General features: G+C 37.7%; 1 protein-coding gene across 1 annotated transcript in view; it reads right to left on the bottom strand.

The window, feature by feature from the left end:
- The window catches only part of ADGRB3 (adhesion G protein-coupled receptor B3), a 624,198-nt gene that overhangs the window by 345,857 nt on the left and 255,898 nt on the right, over positions 1-22,443 (bottom strand). Inside the window, exons 3-6 of the mRNA XM_065400780.1 lie at positions 19,166-19,327; positions 10,588-10,752; positions 7,192-7,356; positions 6,112-6,276 (exon numbers count right to left, since the gene is read on the bottom strand). Of these exons, the coding sequence (XP_065256852.1) occupies positions 6,112-6,276; positions 7,192-7,356; positions 10,588-10,752; positions 19,166-19,327 (657 nt within the window). The remainder of the gene's footprint in view (positions 1-6,111; positions 6,277-7,191; positions 7,357-10,587; positions 10,753-19,165; positions 19,328-22,443) is intronic.

Raw genomic sequence — 22,443 nt, 5'->3', positions numbered from 1 at the left:
CTATTACATATTGGTTACTTGGTACAATGGAAACTCTTGTAACAGTCTTCTAGAGTTTTCTTTTTGACTGCATAGCCAAAGTCTGTTTTAAAAGCTGATGTGAATCTATACTTATCAATGTATTGATAAATTGCATCACCTTCAACCTGTTTTGAATTTTGCCCACTGACTTCAGTAGGAATTTATGGCACTCAGTATCTTGAAGTATCGGGTCCTATATCTGCACTTCTAAAGTCGGGATGGCTTAAAACACTTTGTTGATCATTAAAGTCAAGAACTAGACCCTAACTTTGCCTATTAATATCTTTATTCATTTTTATCCTACTGTTCATAGTGATAGTAGTGCCGATTGGTTCAGTATTATTTTATTAGTAGTATTATAGTAGCACCTAAAGGCGCTAGTCAAGATTGGGGCCCCATTGTGCTAGGTGCTCTACACATACACAGTAATTTTTTGCTCCAAAGAATTTACAATCTAAATCAGCAAAACAGACAAAGGATGGTGTTAATACAGCGTATACTCCCCCTCATTCATTTTGGCCAGGCTGCTTCACAACCCCGCAGCGGACCCGAAGCCAGGAAAGAGGCCCAATAAACTGCACGACCTTATTAGGGCATAGTGCTTATCACAGGAAACTTATGAGGGACATGTCCCCAGTGTTACCACACAAAAAAACCGTTTCTGCAGTTTCCGTATTGTACTGTTCTTCCTAATAAGGGGAAGACAATGGGGCACTAAAAAAAACCAATCAACGTGTGCCACACTCACTTCCAAAAAAACCCCCTATATATTTAGTCGCCCCTGTATAGCAATTAGAGGTGTCCCGAAAACGAATCTACGTCACGGCCAGTCCAGGTCTGATCAACTTGGGCTTGACCTTCCCGCTCCCGAATCCAACCTGAGCGTGTGTCGTATAGCCGGCTTGAACTCATTATGTATATGCTCTCCCATCTGGCTGTTATCTGCATGGTTGTAAGTAATTAGTTAACTATCATTGCTTTGCTTTAAAGGGGAGACTGCAGCGGGTCGTACTGAAAGGTGAACTGTCAGGTTGGAGGGAGGTTACCAGTGGAGTTCCTCAAGGTTCAGTTTTGGGTCCGATTTTATTTAATCTATTTATTACTGACCTCGGAACCAAATGTAGAAGGGGGCTGATAAAGTTTGCGGATGACACAAAGTTGGGAGGTATTGCCAATTCAGAGAAGGATCGGGATATCCTGCAGGGAGACTTGGATGACCTTGTAAACTGGAGTAATAGTAATAGGATGAAATTTAATAGTGAGAAGTGTAAGGTGATGCATTTAGGGATGACTAACAAGAATTTTAGTTATAAACTGGGGACGCATCGGTTGGAAGTAACGGAGGAGGAGAAGGACCTCGGAGTCCTGGTTGATCGCAGGATGACTATGAGTCGGCAATGTGACGTGGCCGTGAAAAAAGCTAATGCGGTCTTGGGATGCATTAGGCGAGGTATTTCTAGTAGGGATAAGGAGATGCTGCTTCCGTTATACAAGGCACTGGTGAGACCTCATTTGGAGTACTGTGTGCAGTTCTGGTCTCCCATGTTTAAAAAGGATGAACTCAAACTGGAACGGGTACAGAGAAGGGCCACTAGGATGATCCGAGGAATGGAAAACCTGTCGTATGAAAGGAGACTCGAGGAGCTTGTTTACCCTAACCAAAAGGAGGCTGAGGGGGGATATGATTGCTCTCTTTAAATATATCAGAGGGATAAATACCAGGGAGGGAGAGGAATCATTTCAGCTCAGTACTAATGTGGACACGAGAACAAATGGATATAAACTGGCCGTCGGGAAGTTTAGGCTTGAAATTAGACGACGGTTTCTAACCGTCAGAGGGGTGAAGTTCTGGAACAGCCTTCCGAGTGGGGGCGAAAGACCTCTCTGGCTTTAAGATTAAGCTTGATAAGTTTATGGAGGGGATGGTTTGATGGGATAATGTGATTTTAGTCAATAGGTCAATAACGTGCCATCGCTGGTAATTACTATCAATGGTCAATGTGGGTCTGGCTGGAGAATCTTGCCCGCATGCTCGGGGTTCTGCTGATCGCCATATTTGGGGTCGGGAAGGAATTTTCCTCCAGGGTAGATTGGCAGAGGCCCTGGAGGTTTTTCGCCTTCCTCCACAGCATGGGGCAGGGGTCGCTTGCTGGAGGATTCTCTGCGACTTGAAGTCTTTAAATCATGATTTGGGGACTTCAACAGCTGAGTCAAGGGAGAGAATTATTCCAGGAGTGGGTGGGTCAGCTTTTGTGGCCTGCATCATGCGGGAGGTCAGACTAGATGATCATAATGGTCCCTTCTGACCTTAAAATCTATGAGTCTATGAGTCTTTGTTTGTGGTTACTTTGCTTGTTACCCCTTACTGTGGTTAGACTGAAAAAGGCCTCAATTGTTAATGTGTTTCCTTTCCCTTATTTTGTAAGTGCTTTTTAAAGTTAGTTACATAATAATTGCAAGTGTTACAAATTTAGTTACATAGTAATTATAGTTGCTTAAAATCTGTTACATAGTATAGTAGCAAGTTAATAAGAATTCATAAAATTAACATTTTATTATAATTATCATCATATAATAAAATTGAGTTGTATCCATTTCTCCTCGTCCTGGGTCATTCAACTCAGTCCTTCACCGAGAACCCTTAAAGAACCACAAGCCCCTTTTTGGGTCGAACAGATGGGAAGAGAAAACAGGGATACAGAGAGGTAAAGTGACTTGCTCAAGGTCACACAGCAGATTAGTGGCAGAGCTTAGACTAGAACCCAAGTCTCCAGAGTCCTGGTCCAGTGCCCTATCCCCTAACAAAACTAACAAAGCAAAGTTTTCACAAATCTTGTAAAAAAGATGGTATAGCTGGAGATAATTTATCAGGTCTCCACATTTAATCAAAACTTAAAGCATTGGCATCAAATAAGTAATGATATTAAAATATTTTCCCTTTTCTCATACTCTATCATAAAAAGTTGATATCTCCTCTTTGCTGGGAGAGGAAGATAGGGATGGATCTCTCCAGAATTGCTCTGTTCTGTATTCTCTCCCCGAAGCTCTGGTACTGGCCCATGTCAGAGACAGGGTATTGAGCTAGATGGCTCATTGGTCTGACCCAGTATGACAGTTCTTATGTTCTTATCTTTCGTGTGAAGGCATTAGCAATTCTTTAGCAGAAGCAGTTGTGTTCTATCATCTTTAGGTTAATATGGAAAATAATTTGTCATCCCTTCCATTAATTATCAAGTCAAAGCAATTCATATGTTATGTTTTTCCTTACTGAGAAGAGGCACTTGGTGGTGAATTTGATGGATTTGTTTTGAGTAAAAACTGAATGATGCATAAATATAAAAATACGATGGAAAAAAACATTATAGGAGGTTCCATTAACTTAAAACCAAAACTAATACTGACTGAACACAAGATATCATCAAAAAGGAAAGGGCATTATATTTTTCAAAGAAAATTTATGCAGGCTTCATTGTTTATAAAGATCATTTGAAAATGGGCTCCAGTGATCTGATCTGGTCTGAAAAAAGACACACTTCTGAAATGTGTTAACAAAAATCTGAGATATTAGATTACTTTTCCATGCTTGATGTGGGGGAAAGGGACATTGGCAGGACTGAGAGATGAGGCTCCATATAAGCCTGACCAGCGTGGTGAAGGGGTATCCCCTTCCTCATGGTATCTCATGCTCACGTGGATGAGAATGGACTTGGGTAATAGCATGGGCTTTGTCCTACCCTCTCACTCCCATTGATCATGATTGGCTCATTTGAAGGGCCCTTCTCTCTGAATTGGCCCAGTCATGTGGCTGCAAGTCTTCATAAAGCTCCCTCTGGGAATGGGCTGCCACTTTACTGGTGCCTAGCTGACCCACCCACCCTTCTCAGATCCTTAGCTTGTGTAAATTGGTTAAAATTATATACAAAAGTAGAAGATCTGGCTGTAACACTGGCATAAAACTAATGTCAGTAACAGAAGAATCAGGCTTTTTGTGTCTGTCAGATGCTTGATGATCATCTATCATAAAAAGAGAAACTAATTAGACACAAACCTTTTTAGTGCTGCTTTTCTGAACAATGTTTACAAGCTATAAAAGAAACAGTAAATTAAGAAAACTTCTAAATTAGAATGATCGTTCCTTGGTGATTTTGGCAACTTTCTTTAATCTATATTTCAAAATGTGTGAAAAGAAAAAGGGCCAGGTAAGTATAGAATCATTCTCATACTGAAGCCTTAACTTTTATTTTATATTTGTAAAGAGTTGTTTTATATATATACACACAGTATACCAGTAATTTGGGTAAATTATCCAGTATCTTTGCTTAAATCTTAGCTATACTGGGAGATGAACAGTAACTCTGCCTCAAAACAGTTAAGTCAAACTTATCGTTAAACTTCTATAAATGTGTGTATAATCTCCTGCATCATTATTATCATTTGATAAAAGTTTTAGGTTATTACGACTCCTGTTAGCATGATGATTGTGATCTGGTGAATCAAGTCAGTAAACAAATTTAGTGAACAGCACATAATGCTCTGAGTGCATTTGACTTGTAAATACATTTGCAAAATATTTTATTAACAGCAGGTGGCAACCTTTGAAAATTGGATTGTAGCAGTATGGTTTTACCTCTAATTCCACAAATGCAAATGATTTAAAGAATATTTAGTAGGTCAAGACTGGTTTATCTGAATATCTGCTTATCCAGAAGATTCACATTAATCCTGCTATAGTGTACTGTGCAGCACTACTATGAAAAATTATATTTTGTCAAAATTTGTATTTCTTTATGATTACTACACAGTTATTTTGTATTGCTTTTCAAGTAATATAGATTACACTAAAACTATACACCAAAGAAAACATTTGCATGTAGTTAATTACTCTAAAATATTATTAGAGATTTGTAACTACAATTACTCCTTTGTTGCTCTTGGACCGTGTTGTTCTAGTTCATAGTTTTATCTTAATATTTTGAGTTCTGTTCTTGGGGATGGGGTTAATTTTCAATCAGGGGACAGATTTTGCTGCTTATGAATATGTGGGTTTCAGAACACAGGTTTCAGATTTGATAAGCCTCCCAATTCCTGACCTGCATCGTCCCTACCATTCAAGTCCCATGTTTCCAGAGCTGAGAGTGCAAGCATTGAAACAGAAAGTGGAATTGTTCAGGGGTGAGAGAGACTGCTAGATTCACTTTGTCATACCCTGTTCAGAATTTAGAACACAAGACTTCCAGCATGACGGACTAGCACATAAAATCACTAGACCACATAGCCCCTGTTTGTTATCTTGTATTTGTCTAGTAATGATTATTATACTTCAGGTCAATGCCTCCACACAGATAAATATAGAAAGATAAATTTGTATTCACCAACTGTTTTTGCTTAGTCATCACTTTAGTAGTTGCCCAAATTTGTTCTTAAGTGTCACCCAGGAAGACTTAAATCTGTGGGCAGGACAATACAAAATATGCTGCAAAGAAATGTGTTTAAATATGTATAGTAAAACTGAAAAGATGTGCGTCCTTTTCATTTGAACCACCTTCCTTTTATAATATATTGCTCACATACAGTATTCATTCATTCTGTACATTACAGTAGGGTTCATTCTTTTTTCCCCCTTATCTTCATTCCATTTGGATGCTCCAGATGCATGACATAGAGGACTTTTGTATGGAGGATAAAAGGAGGAGGTTGAATCCACAAACCAAACCAAACCAAACCAAACCAAAAATACTTAATTTTCTCAGAAGCTGCATTGTCAGGGATGTTTTCTATAACAAATTATCCCCCCAAAATAATGCAGTTGCACCTATGTAATGAAATGTTTTTCTGAGAGCTTCAATTTTTTATTATAATTTTATTTTAAAAAATACTTCATCCTTTAACCACCCATTGGGCTAGACAGTGTCCACAGTCATTGACAGAAATAGCAATTGCTTGTCTGGATCAAGGGCATGGTAGGACCATTTATGAAGATTGCTTTTTATATATTGATCCTACCTCAAATGTAATATATTAAAGTGATTTTTGGCACTGAGAAACTACACTGAATTACATACAATAATAGTATTGAGATTTGCTTCTCACCAGGGCACCTCTGTTCACTGCATCGTCTGATCTCCTCACCAGTTCCTTCACACTGTTGCCCAGTCACAGCTGCACCTTGACAAATCCTTATTCGCCTTTCCCAGCCACCATCACATGACTTGGAACATCCACTCCAGTGACCCCATTGGTTCCACTGACCGTTAGCTGTTTGGAGGAATGTCATTATCAGAATTGTGACAGACTGCACTGTAAGACACTATTAAGGCCGGAATTTTCAAACTTTTTCACTAAAGATAGGCTCCTAACATTATTCATGCATGTAAATAAAAATAAAGTCAGCGGCAGGTGTAGGTGCTTGGTGCCTCTGAAATCAGGCTTCTTTGATTGTTCCTCAGTGCATCACAACTCAAGTTTTAAAAAAAATCACTGCAATTAGGCTTTGAGTTAAGCTACTGCTCTGAAGCCTGAACATGGATGTTGTCGGCTTTGTATTTTTTCTTTTCTCTGTATTCATTGCATACACATGTATTTTGTTATTGTATACATGTGTATGCAATGAATAGAACAATAAAATATGCTTTAAAATAAAAAAAAATCCCCCATATGCCATTTAAAGGCCAGATTTTACATGCCCTGGCAGCGTAAAGCAGTCTTAAACTAAGTGTAAGTATAATTTACTCACACTGAGAATTAGTTCCCTTCATGTACAATTTCTTCTTGTTTCTTGAAATGCATTGTTTTCTAGTCCTCAACTTTTTATTTCTAAACATAATTGTTTTTAAAGAAATACTTATAACACTAACACATAGAAATGCCAGTGTTTCAGAGCCCAGTTTTTTCAGCTTTACTGACACGGTCCCATTGTCGTCAACAGGCTTTTTATGTGAGTAAGGATTAAGGCCCCAATTCCAGAAATGAATCAGTGCAGGAGCTGGAGTGCTGTCTAGACAGGCACAGGGTCAGCCCACGCAGAGACAGTTGTAGGATTAGAGCCTAAATGATGCAGGCCGGCAGGATTGGGGCCTTAGATCTCTTTTTAATTGCAAATTAATGACATGAATGTTGCACTAAGTCAGATTTTTCCACATGAATCATTTCAATTTAGAGGATCCTACTTACCTGTACATTCTGGGTTATGGCACTCCCTGCTTTCAGCCCAAGGACCTCTGCATTCAGAACCTCCATGAGCAGCCGCAGTGCACTGTCGACTTCTCTGCTGGGTGCCATTGGAACACGTCACTGAGCACTGACTCCATGAACTCCACTCTTGCCACTGTCCATCAACTACCACAGCAACACATAAAAGACAGACAAGCCATTACCACCAAATCTATGCAGTAACAGAATGGTTAGTTTTATCATAACCAATTTCGTCTGCACTTTGAAAACTATTTTTAAGACTGAAATTGCACCAGAAAGCATCACTTTAAACAATGGCATTTACATTATTGATGTTTTCTTTGTTTGTGGTGGGATTTTTTGTTTTGTTTTGTTTGTACAGACTGTATTCTGATACATTGGGTCACATTTCCAAAGCAGGTGAACCTACTAAACGTGCAAGAATTCGTTGTATCGATCAAAACTCTGCATTCACACTGCCTAACAGCAATTATTCTTTGTGCACATCATTACCCAATATGAATTCACAAATTTAGCTGGCAATAGCCTGTTATTCAACTATTGTCCTTCTTTGAAAATCTGGCTTTACAAGTACACTTATACTTAAAAACAACACAACTGTAAATCAGTAACTTCAACTGCCCATCCTGACTTCAAGAGTCTGCATTTCACTTCTCCAAGATAGAGAAATCACATAAATAAAGCAGTGCTGGGATGGCAGCACAGAGTTTTAGGGGTTTGTGATTTCAACAGTTATAGAGGAAGCAGAATTCTTAAACACAATTATTGAAAGTCAAATCACTAAGTTAAAACTAAATACATCTGTATTTCTCTTGTTTAGAAAGCATGGCCGCTTTAAATCTTTTTCCTGAGGGGGGAATTGCTGATTGTTCCAGAAGGAGGAAGTGCTGTTTGTGGGAGGAGGAGCAGAGAGAGAGGGGAGAGCAACAGGGATGTGTGTCTGGAGCTCCAGAGAGAAGCGCTGCAGCAAGCAGGCCCTTTCAACTTTCAACCCTCATTTGCCCTTATTACCTGCAGCAAATAGAAGCACGGGATTGTAAACTCACCTTCTGATACACCATCAAATAGCTCCTTTGCAGAGAGCCAGGCATGATAATTCAGACTGAAGTACTGAATATTGTTCAAGTACATTATAGTTGCTGCTTAAGACAAAAACTAACAATCAGCTGCTACTTTTAAATGTTACATTGTTATGCCAGGAAAGGGCAAATTATCCACAGGCGTGTAATCGCTGTGGGTGAAATTCACTCCTGTACAGAGAGCCTGCAAAATGTCTATGCACCACGTAAGTCCAGCATAAACCCATCTATGCCAGTTTAAATATTAAATATTTTGGGGTGCAGGAGGAGGTACATTCCTTGTGCTTTCCCTCGGCACAGAGGTGAATTTCACACTATAGTAGCATCTTCTCTACTCCTATTTGGTATTTCTCACTTCCTCAATTTCAGTTGAGATTCATATATGATATTATGTACTTTTCTGTAAATGTGCTAGGGTCGCATTCTTCCTGCTCACATATTGTTCTGCTCTCTTTGAAAGCAGTGATATAGACCCATGTGAATTTCACAGTGGTGGTGAGAGCTTGTGTGTCTTCCAATAGCCCCAAATTACAAGAAACAGAATGTGTGAAAAAACTGAACAGCTGGAAAAATTAAATAAATCAGAAAAAAGAGGCACAAAAAATTGAAACTTGTCACAGGTCCGGTCTTCGGAGAATCTATTTTTCTAATTCTCTAGGGTCCTGACGCCGTAGTCTTTGGTTTCTCTCTTGTTCATTTGTTAATGCAACAGTCACAAAAGTTACCATTTTCAGAGTGGCAACATTTTGTTGAATTAACACAATGTTTTCTTCTCAATTTATTTTATTTATTTTTAAATTTTGCAAATAAACTTCAATTTTTACCGCCAAAAATATGGGGTGTGAAAATCAGATATTTCAAACCATTGCATAGAGTTAATGGACAAATGATGAATAGGATGTCTCCATAATATCTTGTCAAACCGAAGAAAAGCAAAATAAATGACTTTCCACATGTCTTGTGTTGGGAAACACCTATAGCTGTAGATTACAAAATGAGGTCAGAGCATAAAAGAGATTTGTTGACTCCTAATTATAAGGCTTCAGTTCAGGGGAATGGTAGCTGGCAAAGCTATGGCAGGCCGATGAAGAAAGCTGACATATGTTACCTCTTAAGGGAAATGACTTTTCAACAAAACTTAGGCTTTAATGCAAACATCACCGTCTTTTGATGGGATGTGTCCACGTATGGACATGTATGTGATATTGCTACCTGTCTCACTCTAGTCATGAAACCTTTCTCAAAGTCTGGATTCAATGATTCACGTCTGTGGAGCAAGTTTATCCATGAGCAACGTTGCACCGCATGCCACTCAAAACTCGTGACCAGAACTGTATGCACTACAGTGGTCCCACCCCTTTTAATATTTTTTTTGCAGAAGGCCCTAGGAGTAAACTGATTTAGAAAAAGCTTAAGAGAGAGTATTTGTAAAGCAAAACCTCATGGAATTATTTAGATAATTTTGTCATTTCATTTACAGATATAACTTTTGTAAAGAGTAAAAATACTGGTTAAAAATAATCACAATCATTCCGCAGACATTTTAAATTGCACAAAGGAAGTGGCTTGTAATAAAGTCAGTTATTTTATTTTATTTCAGTGTGAAAGGCCAATTTAAAACCTATGCACCATTTAAGTGCTTAGGTTTTAAGTGAAATTAAAACGGTGCATAAATCTGTGCTGATCCTCCCTCTGCACAGGTGAATAAACTAATATAAATAATTAGAAAGAAAATCTTAGTCTCCTACTATTTCTAAATATGTGACATGTACTGTGTGTAAATAAAAAGGTACTTATTTTTATTATTATTATTATTAAGACCACCGAGCAAGATATATTTAAAATGTACATGATGGATATTAAAAATGCACACACTTGGAATGTTTCCCCTTTTTCCCTACCTTTGGCATATTGCTTGTCTTCTTGGGTGTCCCTCCTGCATTGGGATCCCCTAGCACAGAATCCCAAACCACGCAGGATCGGTTTGAAATCAATGGGACTCCACATGGATACAGGGCTCCTTGATAGCACATCCCAATGCAGGATGAGTTTACATTGTAAATTCTTTGAGAGAAGGACCTTGTCTTGCTGTGTGTCTGTACAGCATGTAGCACAACAGAGTTGCAATCCTGATTGCATCCTTTGGGTACTACCACAATAACAGATGATAATAATATTTCCTACCTATAAGACTTTACTCACCAAATATTCAAGTGCACGATAATAAATAAAGCAAGTCAGAAACAAGCTACACTAAATTACTGTAGCTGAGCAAATAGTTACTATACAAGCTCACCGGGGCAGAGAGCAATATTGCAAGGTTTATGTTGTGTTTCAGGTCCGTCACACGATCTTCCCCCATACTGGGGAGGTATACATGACCTTGTTCTTGTTCTTTGGCCTCGACCACATGTGAATGAACACAAACTCCAAGGTGACCACTCTTCCCAAACTCCATGTACTGTAACAAAGCAAACAGGACACCGGTAACATAGAAGATTCTAAATAAAAACAACTACATTGTAAAAGGGACTATTTTGCCCAACACGAGAAAAAAAAAGTGTTTAGAAGTTTGCATCATTAACATATACAAATTAGCTTTAAAAATTCAGTTCACTAAAATAACATCTTATTCTCCATATACTACATTGAGCTTTGACAAATTTTATTTGATCTTTTATGAGTTAGTCTAATCTCAATACATTTTTTTCTTTAGTTTAATTGTATGAAGTATGGCCTACATTTTCAAAGTGACTAGTGATTTTGGATGCCCAGGTAGAGACATTTTAAAGGGGACTGAGTTTTTGTGGAAAGGTAGTCAGCACATGAAAAAATCAGATCCATTTTGGGTGTTTCAAGACAGGTACTTAAAAGCTGAGAAAGCCAAAATTACTAGTCTCTTTTGAAAATACAACCTATGTCATTTCTTAGTCTATGACTCTGGTACATTAAGGACCTCGTCTTGCAAGTATTATTCATTTCAATGGAACCATGACAGGATATGGTCCTAATGTTTTTCTTCAGGTTAACCTCAGTTTTGCATTATTTCCTGATATGACAATATACGGGGAATTATCAGATTTAATAGTGCATGCCCCTGTACATCAGAGTTTTGGACCAGAATATTTAAATTACTTTATGAGATTATATGATATAAATACATACACATAAATATTTATATAAACAATGACTTCACAAAACATTCTTCCCTATTGTTTTCAATATAGAAGAAACTGACATACATCGTATCTTAGCCTATTATCCTTATATTGCATTTCTTTTTCAAGAAGAATCTGAGTCAAATTTACAGATGATACCACATTATATATAATTAACAAATTATATATAATTAATTATAAATAATTAACAAAATTCTGTAAAAACTCAGTTCCAGGGGAATATAACCTCTTTAAAGAGAGAAACCTTGCAAAGAATATCTTAGTTATATTCTAGTTAATCTAAGAATATGTAGGATAAAATGCAATGAGCTAACACCCATCCTGAGCAGCAAACTTGTTGTGTGTCACACACACCTCAGTTATCTCTGCAGGGAATCCTCCCTAACTGGCCATGGAGTCTCTGGGGAGATGGAGTGGTGTGCTACAGTCCCAACACATCCATGGCACGGAGCTGAGGATCAGCAGTGACAGATTCTCTGGTTTTGTCTTCACTTTCCCTTGAGCATTGCCTATAGGGAACCTCCATGGAGCTGGCTCTCTCCTGTCCAGGGGTCGCAAATTCCTGCTCAACTCCTCTAGTCAAAGCCTTTGTGTTCTTGTGCAGCAAAACCACACTGGTTCCACCACTCAGTAGAGTGGAGACTGGATTTGCCCCATTGGACATAATCATGAAATGATATGCAATGTCAATGGGAATTCTGCATGTGGAGAGCTTGAATTTCATTCTCTTAGGAATATAGCAAGGTGTCTTTTTAGAAGATATATTGAGATTGAAAGTTTTATAGATAACTTCAGAGAAGACAATTTCTGACAAGAAATGTCTAGCTTCATGTAAGTAAATATTTTACTTTTTTTCATCAACATGAGTTCCCTATTGCTGAAAGCTTATTGAGTTGGCCAGACACAAAAGGTCTGCAAAATACCATTATTATTTCACACCCTACGTTTCAAGTTGCTAGCTTCATTAACTTTCTCATCTAAATATTACATCAATATGCATTGCATTAGCAGAAAAATAGGAGCATTCTAAGTGAATGTTAAATTGACAGATTTTAGTCTATTAATCTTAAAAACCTTGATTAACCTTGACAACTTAGTTAAATGATAAAACCCAAAGCTTCTGAAAATTAATAAGCTGATAAATATATTTTTGCCTAAGCCTTTATATTTCGTCTGTCTACAACAGGCACTGTTCACAGAGACATGTTATGATTCAACCACAGCATTTAAAGCACTTTTTCATTGGCAATGCATTACATTTTCAATCCAGCCCTGACTCCAAGGATCAAAATTCTTTTGATCAGATGAACATGAGAAACCAATTTGTCAGTTCAGGTTCTGGAGGGCTGTTAAGAACAACAACAAGGGAATAATTTCATTTGCTGCAGTTATAGTTGAACAAGAGGCTCATGCTGAAACAATGATCATTTCAAAGAGTACAAAACATATAAAGCCAATTCTTCCAGGTCAAGTCAAGAATAAATGGTAAATTTTCATTACATTGCAAAAGATATTAAATGGGAAAGCTCTTGGTATTAAGTAGATATGGTCTAAGAGAATGTTATTCAGTTCTGGATATACATTAGGGTTAGGGCTTGTGTTTAGGCTTGGTAGTCTTAGATTTGATGCTGTCAGTATATTGTAAATTGTCCCCATAAAATTTCATTTCAAAATTGCAGAATTCTCATGAGCTGTTCTTCAAAGGTATTGCACGAGCATCTTGAGCCAAAAATCTTACAAGACTGTTCTTGCAAAATGTTGACTGCAACCAAACCATAACTCTAAAATCGTTTCCTTATGATTTGGAGTCTGACCAAGAGCCAGAACAGTAGCTGAGTTTGGATCTCGGGGTTCAAAGCTAAACCAATCTTTTCTCTGTTCTGGTTTAGGTCCATGTCCTATATTAAAGAAACTGTGGGTTCAAAAGCAAGTCTTCCATTGTAAAAATGGATCCCTATAATCTTTCTTTACTGTATCCAACCCCCTGCCAAAATACAACCCAACAGTTCACAGTGTCTTTTCTTGTATGCAGATGACATATGTAAATTTAACTAGAAGGTAATTAGTGAAGTTAGGGGAAAAGGCCCACAGCAACAACACACATTTTCCTTTGCTTAACGTCATTAACAAAGTGCAAAGAACCCCAGCTAAAATGTGCTGAAAGCTTAAGGGCCCGATGAGCTATGTCAGTTTATACCAGCTGGGGATCTGGCCCAGAGAGGAGTTAGTATTTTCTGTAATACAGTTGCAGTTGTGAAATTCATTATCTGGGATCAAAAAAGATGTTCAAGTTATTGCAAACATTTCTGTCAAAAACACTGGTAGCAAAGCTAGTCTGCATCATTGCTTTCATTAATTATTGATGGGAAGAAAACTCTTTATTTTGGGAATATTACATAGTAGTTCTTATTAAACTTAAATATCAAATATTATTATTTTATGAAAGTTGTTAAAGCTGTTTTATAAAACTAGGCTGCCAATGACTTCCCTTATTCTCACTCTGATGGAGGTTAAACAACATCAGTCAGAAACTCACAAAAACTAATTGTTGACAGGGTCAATGTTGATTTATGTGCGTATTTCCCCATGGATTGGCTGAGAAAATATTTCATGCAGAGTGGCTATTCTCTAGTCCCACCATCTCCTGGCTTAAACATGCTGAAGTGCCATCCCACAGTGTTCACCCTAAGCGACTTCTGCAAGGTTGGAGGGGAGGCATCAGACTATCCTTTATCCTCCTTCCAAGAGATTTTGGTAGTTTTTGTTGGAGCTTAAGATACTTTCATTTACTCTGTGTTAAAAGAAGGAAAGATAATTTGGCCAATGATGTTCAGTGGCACAACGCTTAACAACGTCATATAATGAAATAAGAGTGCTCTGGCTGAAATTAGATTTCGGCCAACATTTTCAAAAGTGACTAGAGGTTTTGGGCACCCAACTTTAGACATGCCAAAGAGACATGATTTTCAGACAGTGCTCAGCACTGTGCACCTACCTTCTCAAAATCAAGCCCCTTTAAGGTGACAAGTTGTACACCCAAAATCCATATTCACTTTTGGAAATTTTGACTTTGAAAATTGGCTACAGGTAATTCACCAAACTTTTTTCAACCTACACCTCTTATCTACAGACTTTTCCTATAGCTCACTGGATAGACTCTACTTTCTACTCTCCCTAGACAGCCTCTTGTCTTTCTGCATCTTGGGTTTTATCTTCCTCCCAAGTGAAGGCTTAATCCTGCAGGTTGTTGAATGCTAATGATAAAGTTCCAGAAAAGCAAAGTGATAGTGCTAAGCTCTCTGCACCTGTGGAGATAGTGTACTTGTGGAGATGCATAATATGGCAAAATATGCACACCCTCAGCAATGTGAGTAAATGTGCATGGCACAGGGAAGTAGAGGGAAATACTATGCAATAAGTGGGAGCAGCAGAGAGTGTTGTGATGATAGCTGAGTAGTGGTCTAAGTGCAGTTCTGCACGTGCACATTATTTCATTATTTTAGGATACTCCTCATGACTCCCTGGAGTGCTGCTATACCCAAGTGTTTACGGAAAAATGAACTTTGGCCAAGTTTTCTACACTGTATACAAGCAGTCCCAACTCAGTGAGAGTATTTGTGTAAATAAGGTGAATAGATGTTGTCCCTCTATAAGAAACTGAAAACAGAGATGACATGAAGGCCAGCCGTTGAAAATTACATGCTTCCAAAAATTCCCAAGAAATAGTATTGCTGACAGCCAGATGATCAGTGTTTGATAGTGTAGGCTGGCCATGTGTTCTTTCTGGCCCATCAGTCATGCAGGTATGGCATGGAAATTTCAAATGAATATTTTGAACAAGTTCCTTCTAAAGGTTTTAGTTGCCCAACTGCATTTGGGAACAGAGCAATGATCAGTCTACTGGTCTTTCATTTGATACTAACAGAGGAGGGAGAAGCAGCTATACACAAATGCTGACCTGCTGAAGGATTGTGTGGAATCTACTGAAATTTCCACCAGGGAGTTTAGCTTTATTAACTATCCAACAAGATGAAGTAAGTGTGTACCGCCTGCAGGACTGAGTCCCGAGGCAGCTTAGCTCCAACCAAGAAGTTAACCATCAAGCAGTTGGCAACAGACACACTGTTTTGGCTGGACCTTAGATATCAAGGCACCTAGTGAGCTAACTATCATTATATATATATATATGGAGATATACCTATTTCATAGATCTGGAAGGGCCCTGAAAGGTCATCAAGTCAGGCCCCCTGCCTTCACTGGCAGGACCAAGTACTGATTTTGCCCCAGATGGCCCCCCTCAAGGATTAAACTCACAACCCTGGGTTTAGCAGGCCAATGCTCAACCCACTGAGCTATCCCTCTTCCCTCTGATCAATATTTATAGGGGATATATTATTGAAGTTATAAAGAATTAAAAAGTAGTCACTTCATAAACTAATTAGTAACGTTCTCTTTTCAATATCGGGAGTAACTACTATTCCATAAGGTGTTGTTTCAATGCTAATAATAAACAGTAATGACACCCAACAGAGGGAAAAAACGGAAATCACTGGTCAAGTGGCTTTTCTAATAGTTGGAATACCCATGTTAAGGAACCAGTCTGTGGCCTAGCTCACCATCTGATAATAGTGGGAGTAGTCTGTACCACTCTCAAAGCTCTCCCAAAGATAGTAGCACTACTCTATTTGTAAATGCACTTTACTGATATCAGGGAGAAGGATTGGGGGATATAAAGAAATGGTGACTGAAAATGCACTGCCATCCTTGATCAGGAGATGAGCTGTTTTCTATATTATCTATTTCAAAGTCTAAGAGGGAGAGGGAGAGTCTATGCACTGAAGCTCATGGATAGGCGCTTGGGGCACATCCCAGGTACCTCACTGTGTATTACTTTTTTATTTCTTGGGGGGCAACATTTCTTATGAGGGAACATTGTTACATCTCTCAAAACTGGCCTTTTTTCATGGATCACATTGTGCAATGAGCATTCCTCAGGAGACAGTGCATTCATAGATTATACAGCCAGAAAACAATATTGTTAATGTTTTGTATGTTTGTTGTGATCAGAGTGAACATGAGGCATGGGAGCTGTTAGTTGGCTATCCAGATAGTATTTTTTGGGATGCAAAAGCTTGTTCTAAATTATAGTATACACTAACTGCTTGGAATGGATGGTAGAGGTGAATGGAATAGGAAACATAAGCCAGTACCTGTATATACAAGTTGGTGTTTGCTTTGGTTTTGTTTCCCTGTCCCCTTCTCTTTTGCTGGCCAACAAACTGTTTTGTCTTGCTTTAACCAGGGGTAACCCTGAGACAGGGAATATATTGAGGACAGAGGGTGTTTAAACAGACTAATAATTGTATGGCTATCTGAGCATTTCAAGAATCATTTTCAGGAAAAGTAAAGGTATAAGGCTCTGATCTTGCAAACTGCTGTTTTCAGCTGGACTCTGATAGCTATGTAGAGTGTCATTGGAGTCAGTGGAGCTATAGGTGCAGGGCTTTGACCATGTGGAGTATGTTTGAACATGTAGGAGTAGTCCTACAAGAAATTTAAGTGAATTAGTCTAAAAAAAAGGTTTAAAAAGGGGGAGGGGAGGGAGGTCAAAATTGAAATGTAACATTTTGACCAACCTGAAACAAGAATGTTTTCAGTTCATTATTATTTTTAAGATTTCTGACTTTTCATCCCAATTTGCGATAGGAAATTTTTTCCAACTTTCAAAAATATTTGAGCAATGGGAAATCCATTTCCCATCTCATCTCTACTCAGGATAGCCAGTGACAACTGGGAACCATTACCCATCACGGGTATCTGGCTATAGGAAGTCCTAATAATAAAGCTATGCCCAGAGGCTGGAGTTCATACTATTAGGCAAGAGGTGGGAAGCCTTGGCTACTCTGGAAAGTGTTGTTGAGGAATTAGGTGGTCATTTTGTGTGTGTATCTTTTTACAGTGTGTTAAAATCACATTCTTTAAGAATTATTGCTGTGCACTTGGATGATAAAATTACTTGACTTTTGCATTACATGGTAATAATGGTGGGTTGTTTGGTTTGGTTTTTGAATGAGGAGGGTTTTAACTCTTCATAAGAGAGACTACATATCAACATATCCTAGAAAATAACAGAACAGCTGCAGGGCAGTTACTCATTAGTTTTCAGGTAGTGCTGGAAGGACCATGGTAGTGGGCAGAAATCTGAGCTCTGGGCTATGTGCTTGCATACTTATAGTACATGCAGTTCAAAAGGGGCTCTTTAAGTAGACTTATGATTGTTTGTTTTTTGTAGTTTGCTATTATTTCCTTCATATTTTGCTATTTTTAAATCAAGAGAAGTTCTTACACAATGTATACCACCCTTTGTTCTTTAATGAGCTATCCTAATCTCTCCTGGAAATAATGGGTATTCTTGTATGTACACATTTAAAATGGTCCATTCCATTCTTGCTTTGGGGTTCCTACATCATAAAATATTAGGCAATTCATATGGAATTTTCTATCTAGAACACAGTGTAAAATTATCAGAGGTTGACAATAATTCTCATTAAATTAGTTGTTTTACAGGATAAGCTGTTTTGTGCTTTTATAATGCCTTTCATCTCAAAAGTTCCCAAAACATTTTAGAAATTGATATACAAACTGTATAGGAATAACCACATTGACATGTCCCCTCTACCAGGGTGAAACTGCAAGTCTTTAACGCAAGATAACTGTAGGAGACTGAGTCTACAAATCATTATCCAGTTAAGTATGCTCTGTGACTGGATCTCTCTGTGACCCACCTCCCTACTTGGAAAGGACGAATCAATTGCCTTTCCTCATAATCTGCAGACAGCTCTCTGTAGTCCTGGGCTCCTGTGTTGCAGGAAGGTTAGAGAATGCATGTACCTAGAGGGAAGCACATAAGTCTTCGACTGCAGAGATTTCATAGAAAAAGTAATATAGTTTATTCTATAGTTCTATTATTTTTCTGCTGCATCCCACTGCTTATAAGACAGACCCCAAAGGCAATGACAGCCAATAGAGCATGAGAATTACTGCAGGAAGTTCAGAATTGTAGTGGAAGCATAGGGCTTCTATCCAGATGGCTATGTGCTCATGGAGTCAGGGGGACTTGCTGGCCAGACTCTTGGTTTTTTCCCCCTGTGATGGGCAAATCTTACCCCTCCTAGACAGAAGAATGTAGAGGAAATTCCACAAGGGGCATTCTCATGATCTCATGAATGATTCTCATCATTCAGGCCATATCAAACTAAATGGCTAAACAAATGCAGTGTCTGATGACATGTTAACTTCACCACCACTGCTGATCAATGGAGTTTTTACATCTATTTAGTGTGTTGGTGATCAGGATTTCTTCTCCTAAAAGAGCAATCTGTATTGTGCCTTTCCCCCCTACCTTTATCTAGAATACAGAAAACCTACAAGCAAAAAAAGGATGATACAAGGATTATTTTTTTTAATCTGGAACTGACAGGAAAAAAATATTCTTCTTCAGTTCCTTGGCTTCTCTGAAACAGGAAATAATCATTTACAAAATAAAAGTTCACAGATGAATAAGAAGTACAAGTTCCATTCTAATTAAAGTGCTTCTATGCAATTTATGTTTAAAGAAAAAGGTATAGTTTGAAATTCGTAGCATTATACAGTTCAATAACATCCACAATTTTATTGATTGGCTGCTAACACTACCTGGACAGAGGGCAGTGTTATTGCAAACCCTTGATTCTCTTAAAGGGCCGCTGCAGTGTGTCCCGTAAGGTGATACACAAGTTCTGGTTCGCACCTGCGACCCTTGACCACAAGTAACTGAACATGTGCTCCATTGGGCCCACTCTTCAACACCAGATTCACCTGTATTCAAGACAACAAACAAACATGAATACTGTCATGAGTATTAATAAAGATTTTTGTTTGCCAAAGTTTATTATGGCATGCAGGTATAATTTAAAGACAAATAAACCAAACTAAAATAAACTTAAAAATTAATGGAAAGAAAGCAGCTTTGAAAAGCTGGAGAAAAACCAATTTGACCACTTGGCATCATTTACAGCTTCCTTAGAACTACTGTCTTTCAACATTCCAGAAACAACACTGCCCTTGGCACACCAAAATAACAGAAAAGTCTAGTTTTTCATAGCTAAAAATGATTTATTTTTGACTGATTATATTTAGCACTCCAAAATGAAGGCTAGATGATAGTTTTTAAGAAATGATGACAGCAGAGTGAAATCTTAAAAACAAAACAAAACAAAAAGTATTGAATTCCCTTTGGGTGAGAGCAGCATTTGAGAGAAAATTCCTGACTCTCTGATTTTACCCATAAACAAAAAATAATCTTTCAGAACTTTACTGTAGCTACACAGACTATTAAGCTGAATGGCAGGCTAAGAACTTTGATTTAATATTTCATCATAGTTCTTCATTATTAGACTTTGATATGACCTAACTGTTTGCTGCTCTACACACTGTTACTGCATACAGTAATTACCGCTATTTTCAATGGAGTTATATAGTCATAACTTAATAGAACAAATAATTTACAGTGAATAACTTAGCCAACAAATATATCTGCTATTTCTGCTCATAGAATATGTTTAAGGAATTGCAATATCTTCAAATGCATTTGTTATTTAAAAATATCTGACTTTTTTTATTCTATGGATTATCACCAAAAGCAAGATTCTCCTACTCTTTCTCATAATGTGTACTACCTTAGTCTTTGAGCAATCATAGTGAAATGAATAGGATTACTTAGTACAAGATACTACTCAATATGAGCATCGGTGACAAAATCGGGTCTGATTTGTGAAGATTTGCTATTTGAGCTGAGTCAGTTTGTTGTTAGTGGTGAAAACTACCACATGGTATTACTTCTGTTCCCTGACCTGATGCGTGCACAAACATTCTGGTATGACTACTTGGGCAAGGGTGTTTAAAATTCATTTTCACTTGCGTCTCTGAAATTCTTTATCTGAAGGCATTCATGCTAGGAAAATACAGAAAGGGTATGAACCTGGCTGAAGCAAATTCATTGAACAATCTCTATAAGTAATCATGGAATTGTATTTACCTAGCTTCATTACAGTCATTGTAAAATACAATGCCATGGGCCTTATCAGGCCATTGATTTTAAAGCTAAGTCCCTTCTGAAACAAACTGGAACTTATATTTAAAAATCAATGTCATTCTATGATCTTTTATCTTTAAGTAATTATTAAAAATTAAAAATCTTGTTTGCATCCCTGTATCTTTATCTATTCTTCCAAGGTTTTGCCCACAGCAGCAATCACGAAAACTCTGCAGCCAGGAAGACTCAGGTAGTGTCTTCCTTGAGTACTGTAAATGTCATATAGTGATTTGTCCAGAAACCATGTTCTTGTAGCAGGGCATCCGGCCTGCCCCTTTCTCTCCACAAAGCAAGCCCATCACTTTTGCCACATGTCTGGTCTCCACTACTCCATTAAACAGGAATCGTAAGGTTATTCAAAGCCTCCCAGAAACCAAGCACAGCACAATGTGCCACTGAAGCCAGAACACTTTATAATTAAAACATACAAACCCTCTAGCCTTTCATAAAATTGTAGAACATTGCAAAAACATCTATGAACAATGACAATTGCTTAAGGTTTATTAAGGTGTGAAAGCTCACAAAATGTGAATCTTGCAAGCTTTACACTCATTTGTTACAAGGATCAAGTAGAAAATTAAGCATTTTATTGTTTAATAATCTCTCTTGTGTGTCATTTATGATTTTGATTAGGCTGTTACATAGACTTGCGTTGAGATCAGAGGAAGTAATGTAGTAGGTATGACTATTCTATAGGCAACCAGTAACAGTAATAGTTAGTATTATACAATATACACTATAGTCCCTGTGAAGAATGTAGTAAAAGAACTTATTGTAGTAGCATCTGCACTTCTATTCCAGGCAAATCCTTCATTTTAGTTTCTTTCTTTTCCTACAGCTTTGACACTTGACTTTGCCTTTGTAAAAGTGGTTTAGATGAAAGGTCAAACAGCACAAAAAGTCAAAGCAATGCTTCTCAATTTGTTCCTCATTATGTAAAACAGTCTTATATACTGAATGCAAATTACCCATTATCCCACACAGACCTGGTGACAGTGCACTGCTATTAAAATGCAGAATGCAGTATTAAAAATTAAAACTATTGGCTAACTTATACAGGAAAAAGTTGTTTTTAACCTTCACAATGTAATGGACAAAAGTAGTAGCTTAGTATTAAAGAATGTGATTGTATTTAATGAGTTTTAAGATGAAAATTGCTTACTGAAAGCCTTGAAGAATCTATGTACCATACAACAGTATCTCTTGGTTCCCAATCCAGAAAACACTTAAGCATGTGCTGAATTTTAAGCATGTGAGTAGTTCCCTTTGAAGGCAATGGGACTACTTAGATGTTCAGAGTTTAGCACATGCTTAAGTGCTTGTTGGATCGAAGCCTTAAGAAGTAACATGACATTTCATGCACAAGGAATAGCAATTTTTGTGAGATTAGGAAACATAAAGAACAGATTTGTCTCACAAAATATTCCATTCCTTTTGCAGAATCATATTACTTGTTACTAATCCTTGCTCAAAGAAACATGATGTATTTGATTATATTTTTCAGAGGGGGGGAGACACATTATGTAATTTCTAGCAAAATATGTGCTTTATATTATCAAATATACTAAAAATTTTCTAGATTAAGCCTGGGTTTTGACTATCTGCCTAATCCCAGATTGCATTTCCTGTTGTTGTTGTTTTGTTTTCCTTCTGAATATTACAAAAAAGGACTATGCTTTGTTTTCTTTTTAGCTGTTAGTTACTTTATACCTACCATGTTAAACCTATGATCTCAAATTAAGTGGTAACAAACTAACAATCCTTCCTTTTCCTGAGTTGCTAGACTTGTAGGAGAAAATTCTGTCTGGAATGTCTCACTGATCTGTGAAACACTTACCTG

Source organism: Emys orbicularis, chromosome 3 (assembly GCF_028017835.1).
Source record: "Emys orbicularis isolate rEmyOrb1 chromosome 3, rEmyOrb1.hap1, whole genome shotgun sequence".
Taxonomy (NCBI): Eukaryota; Metazoa; Chordata; order Testudines; family Emydidae; genus Emys; species Emys orbicularis.
Note: the sequence above shows the minus strand (reverse complement) of the source record. Positions and strands in the feature narration are given on the sequence as shown.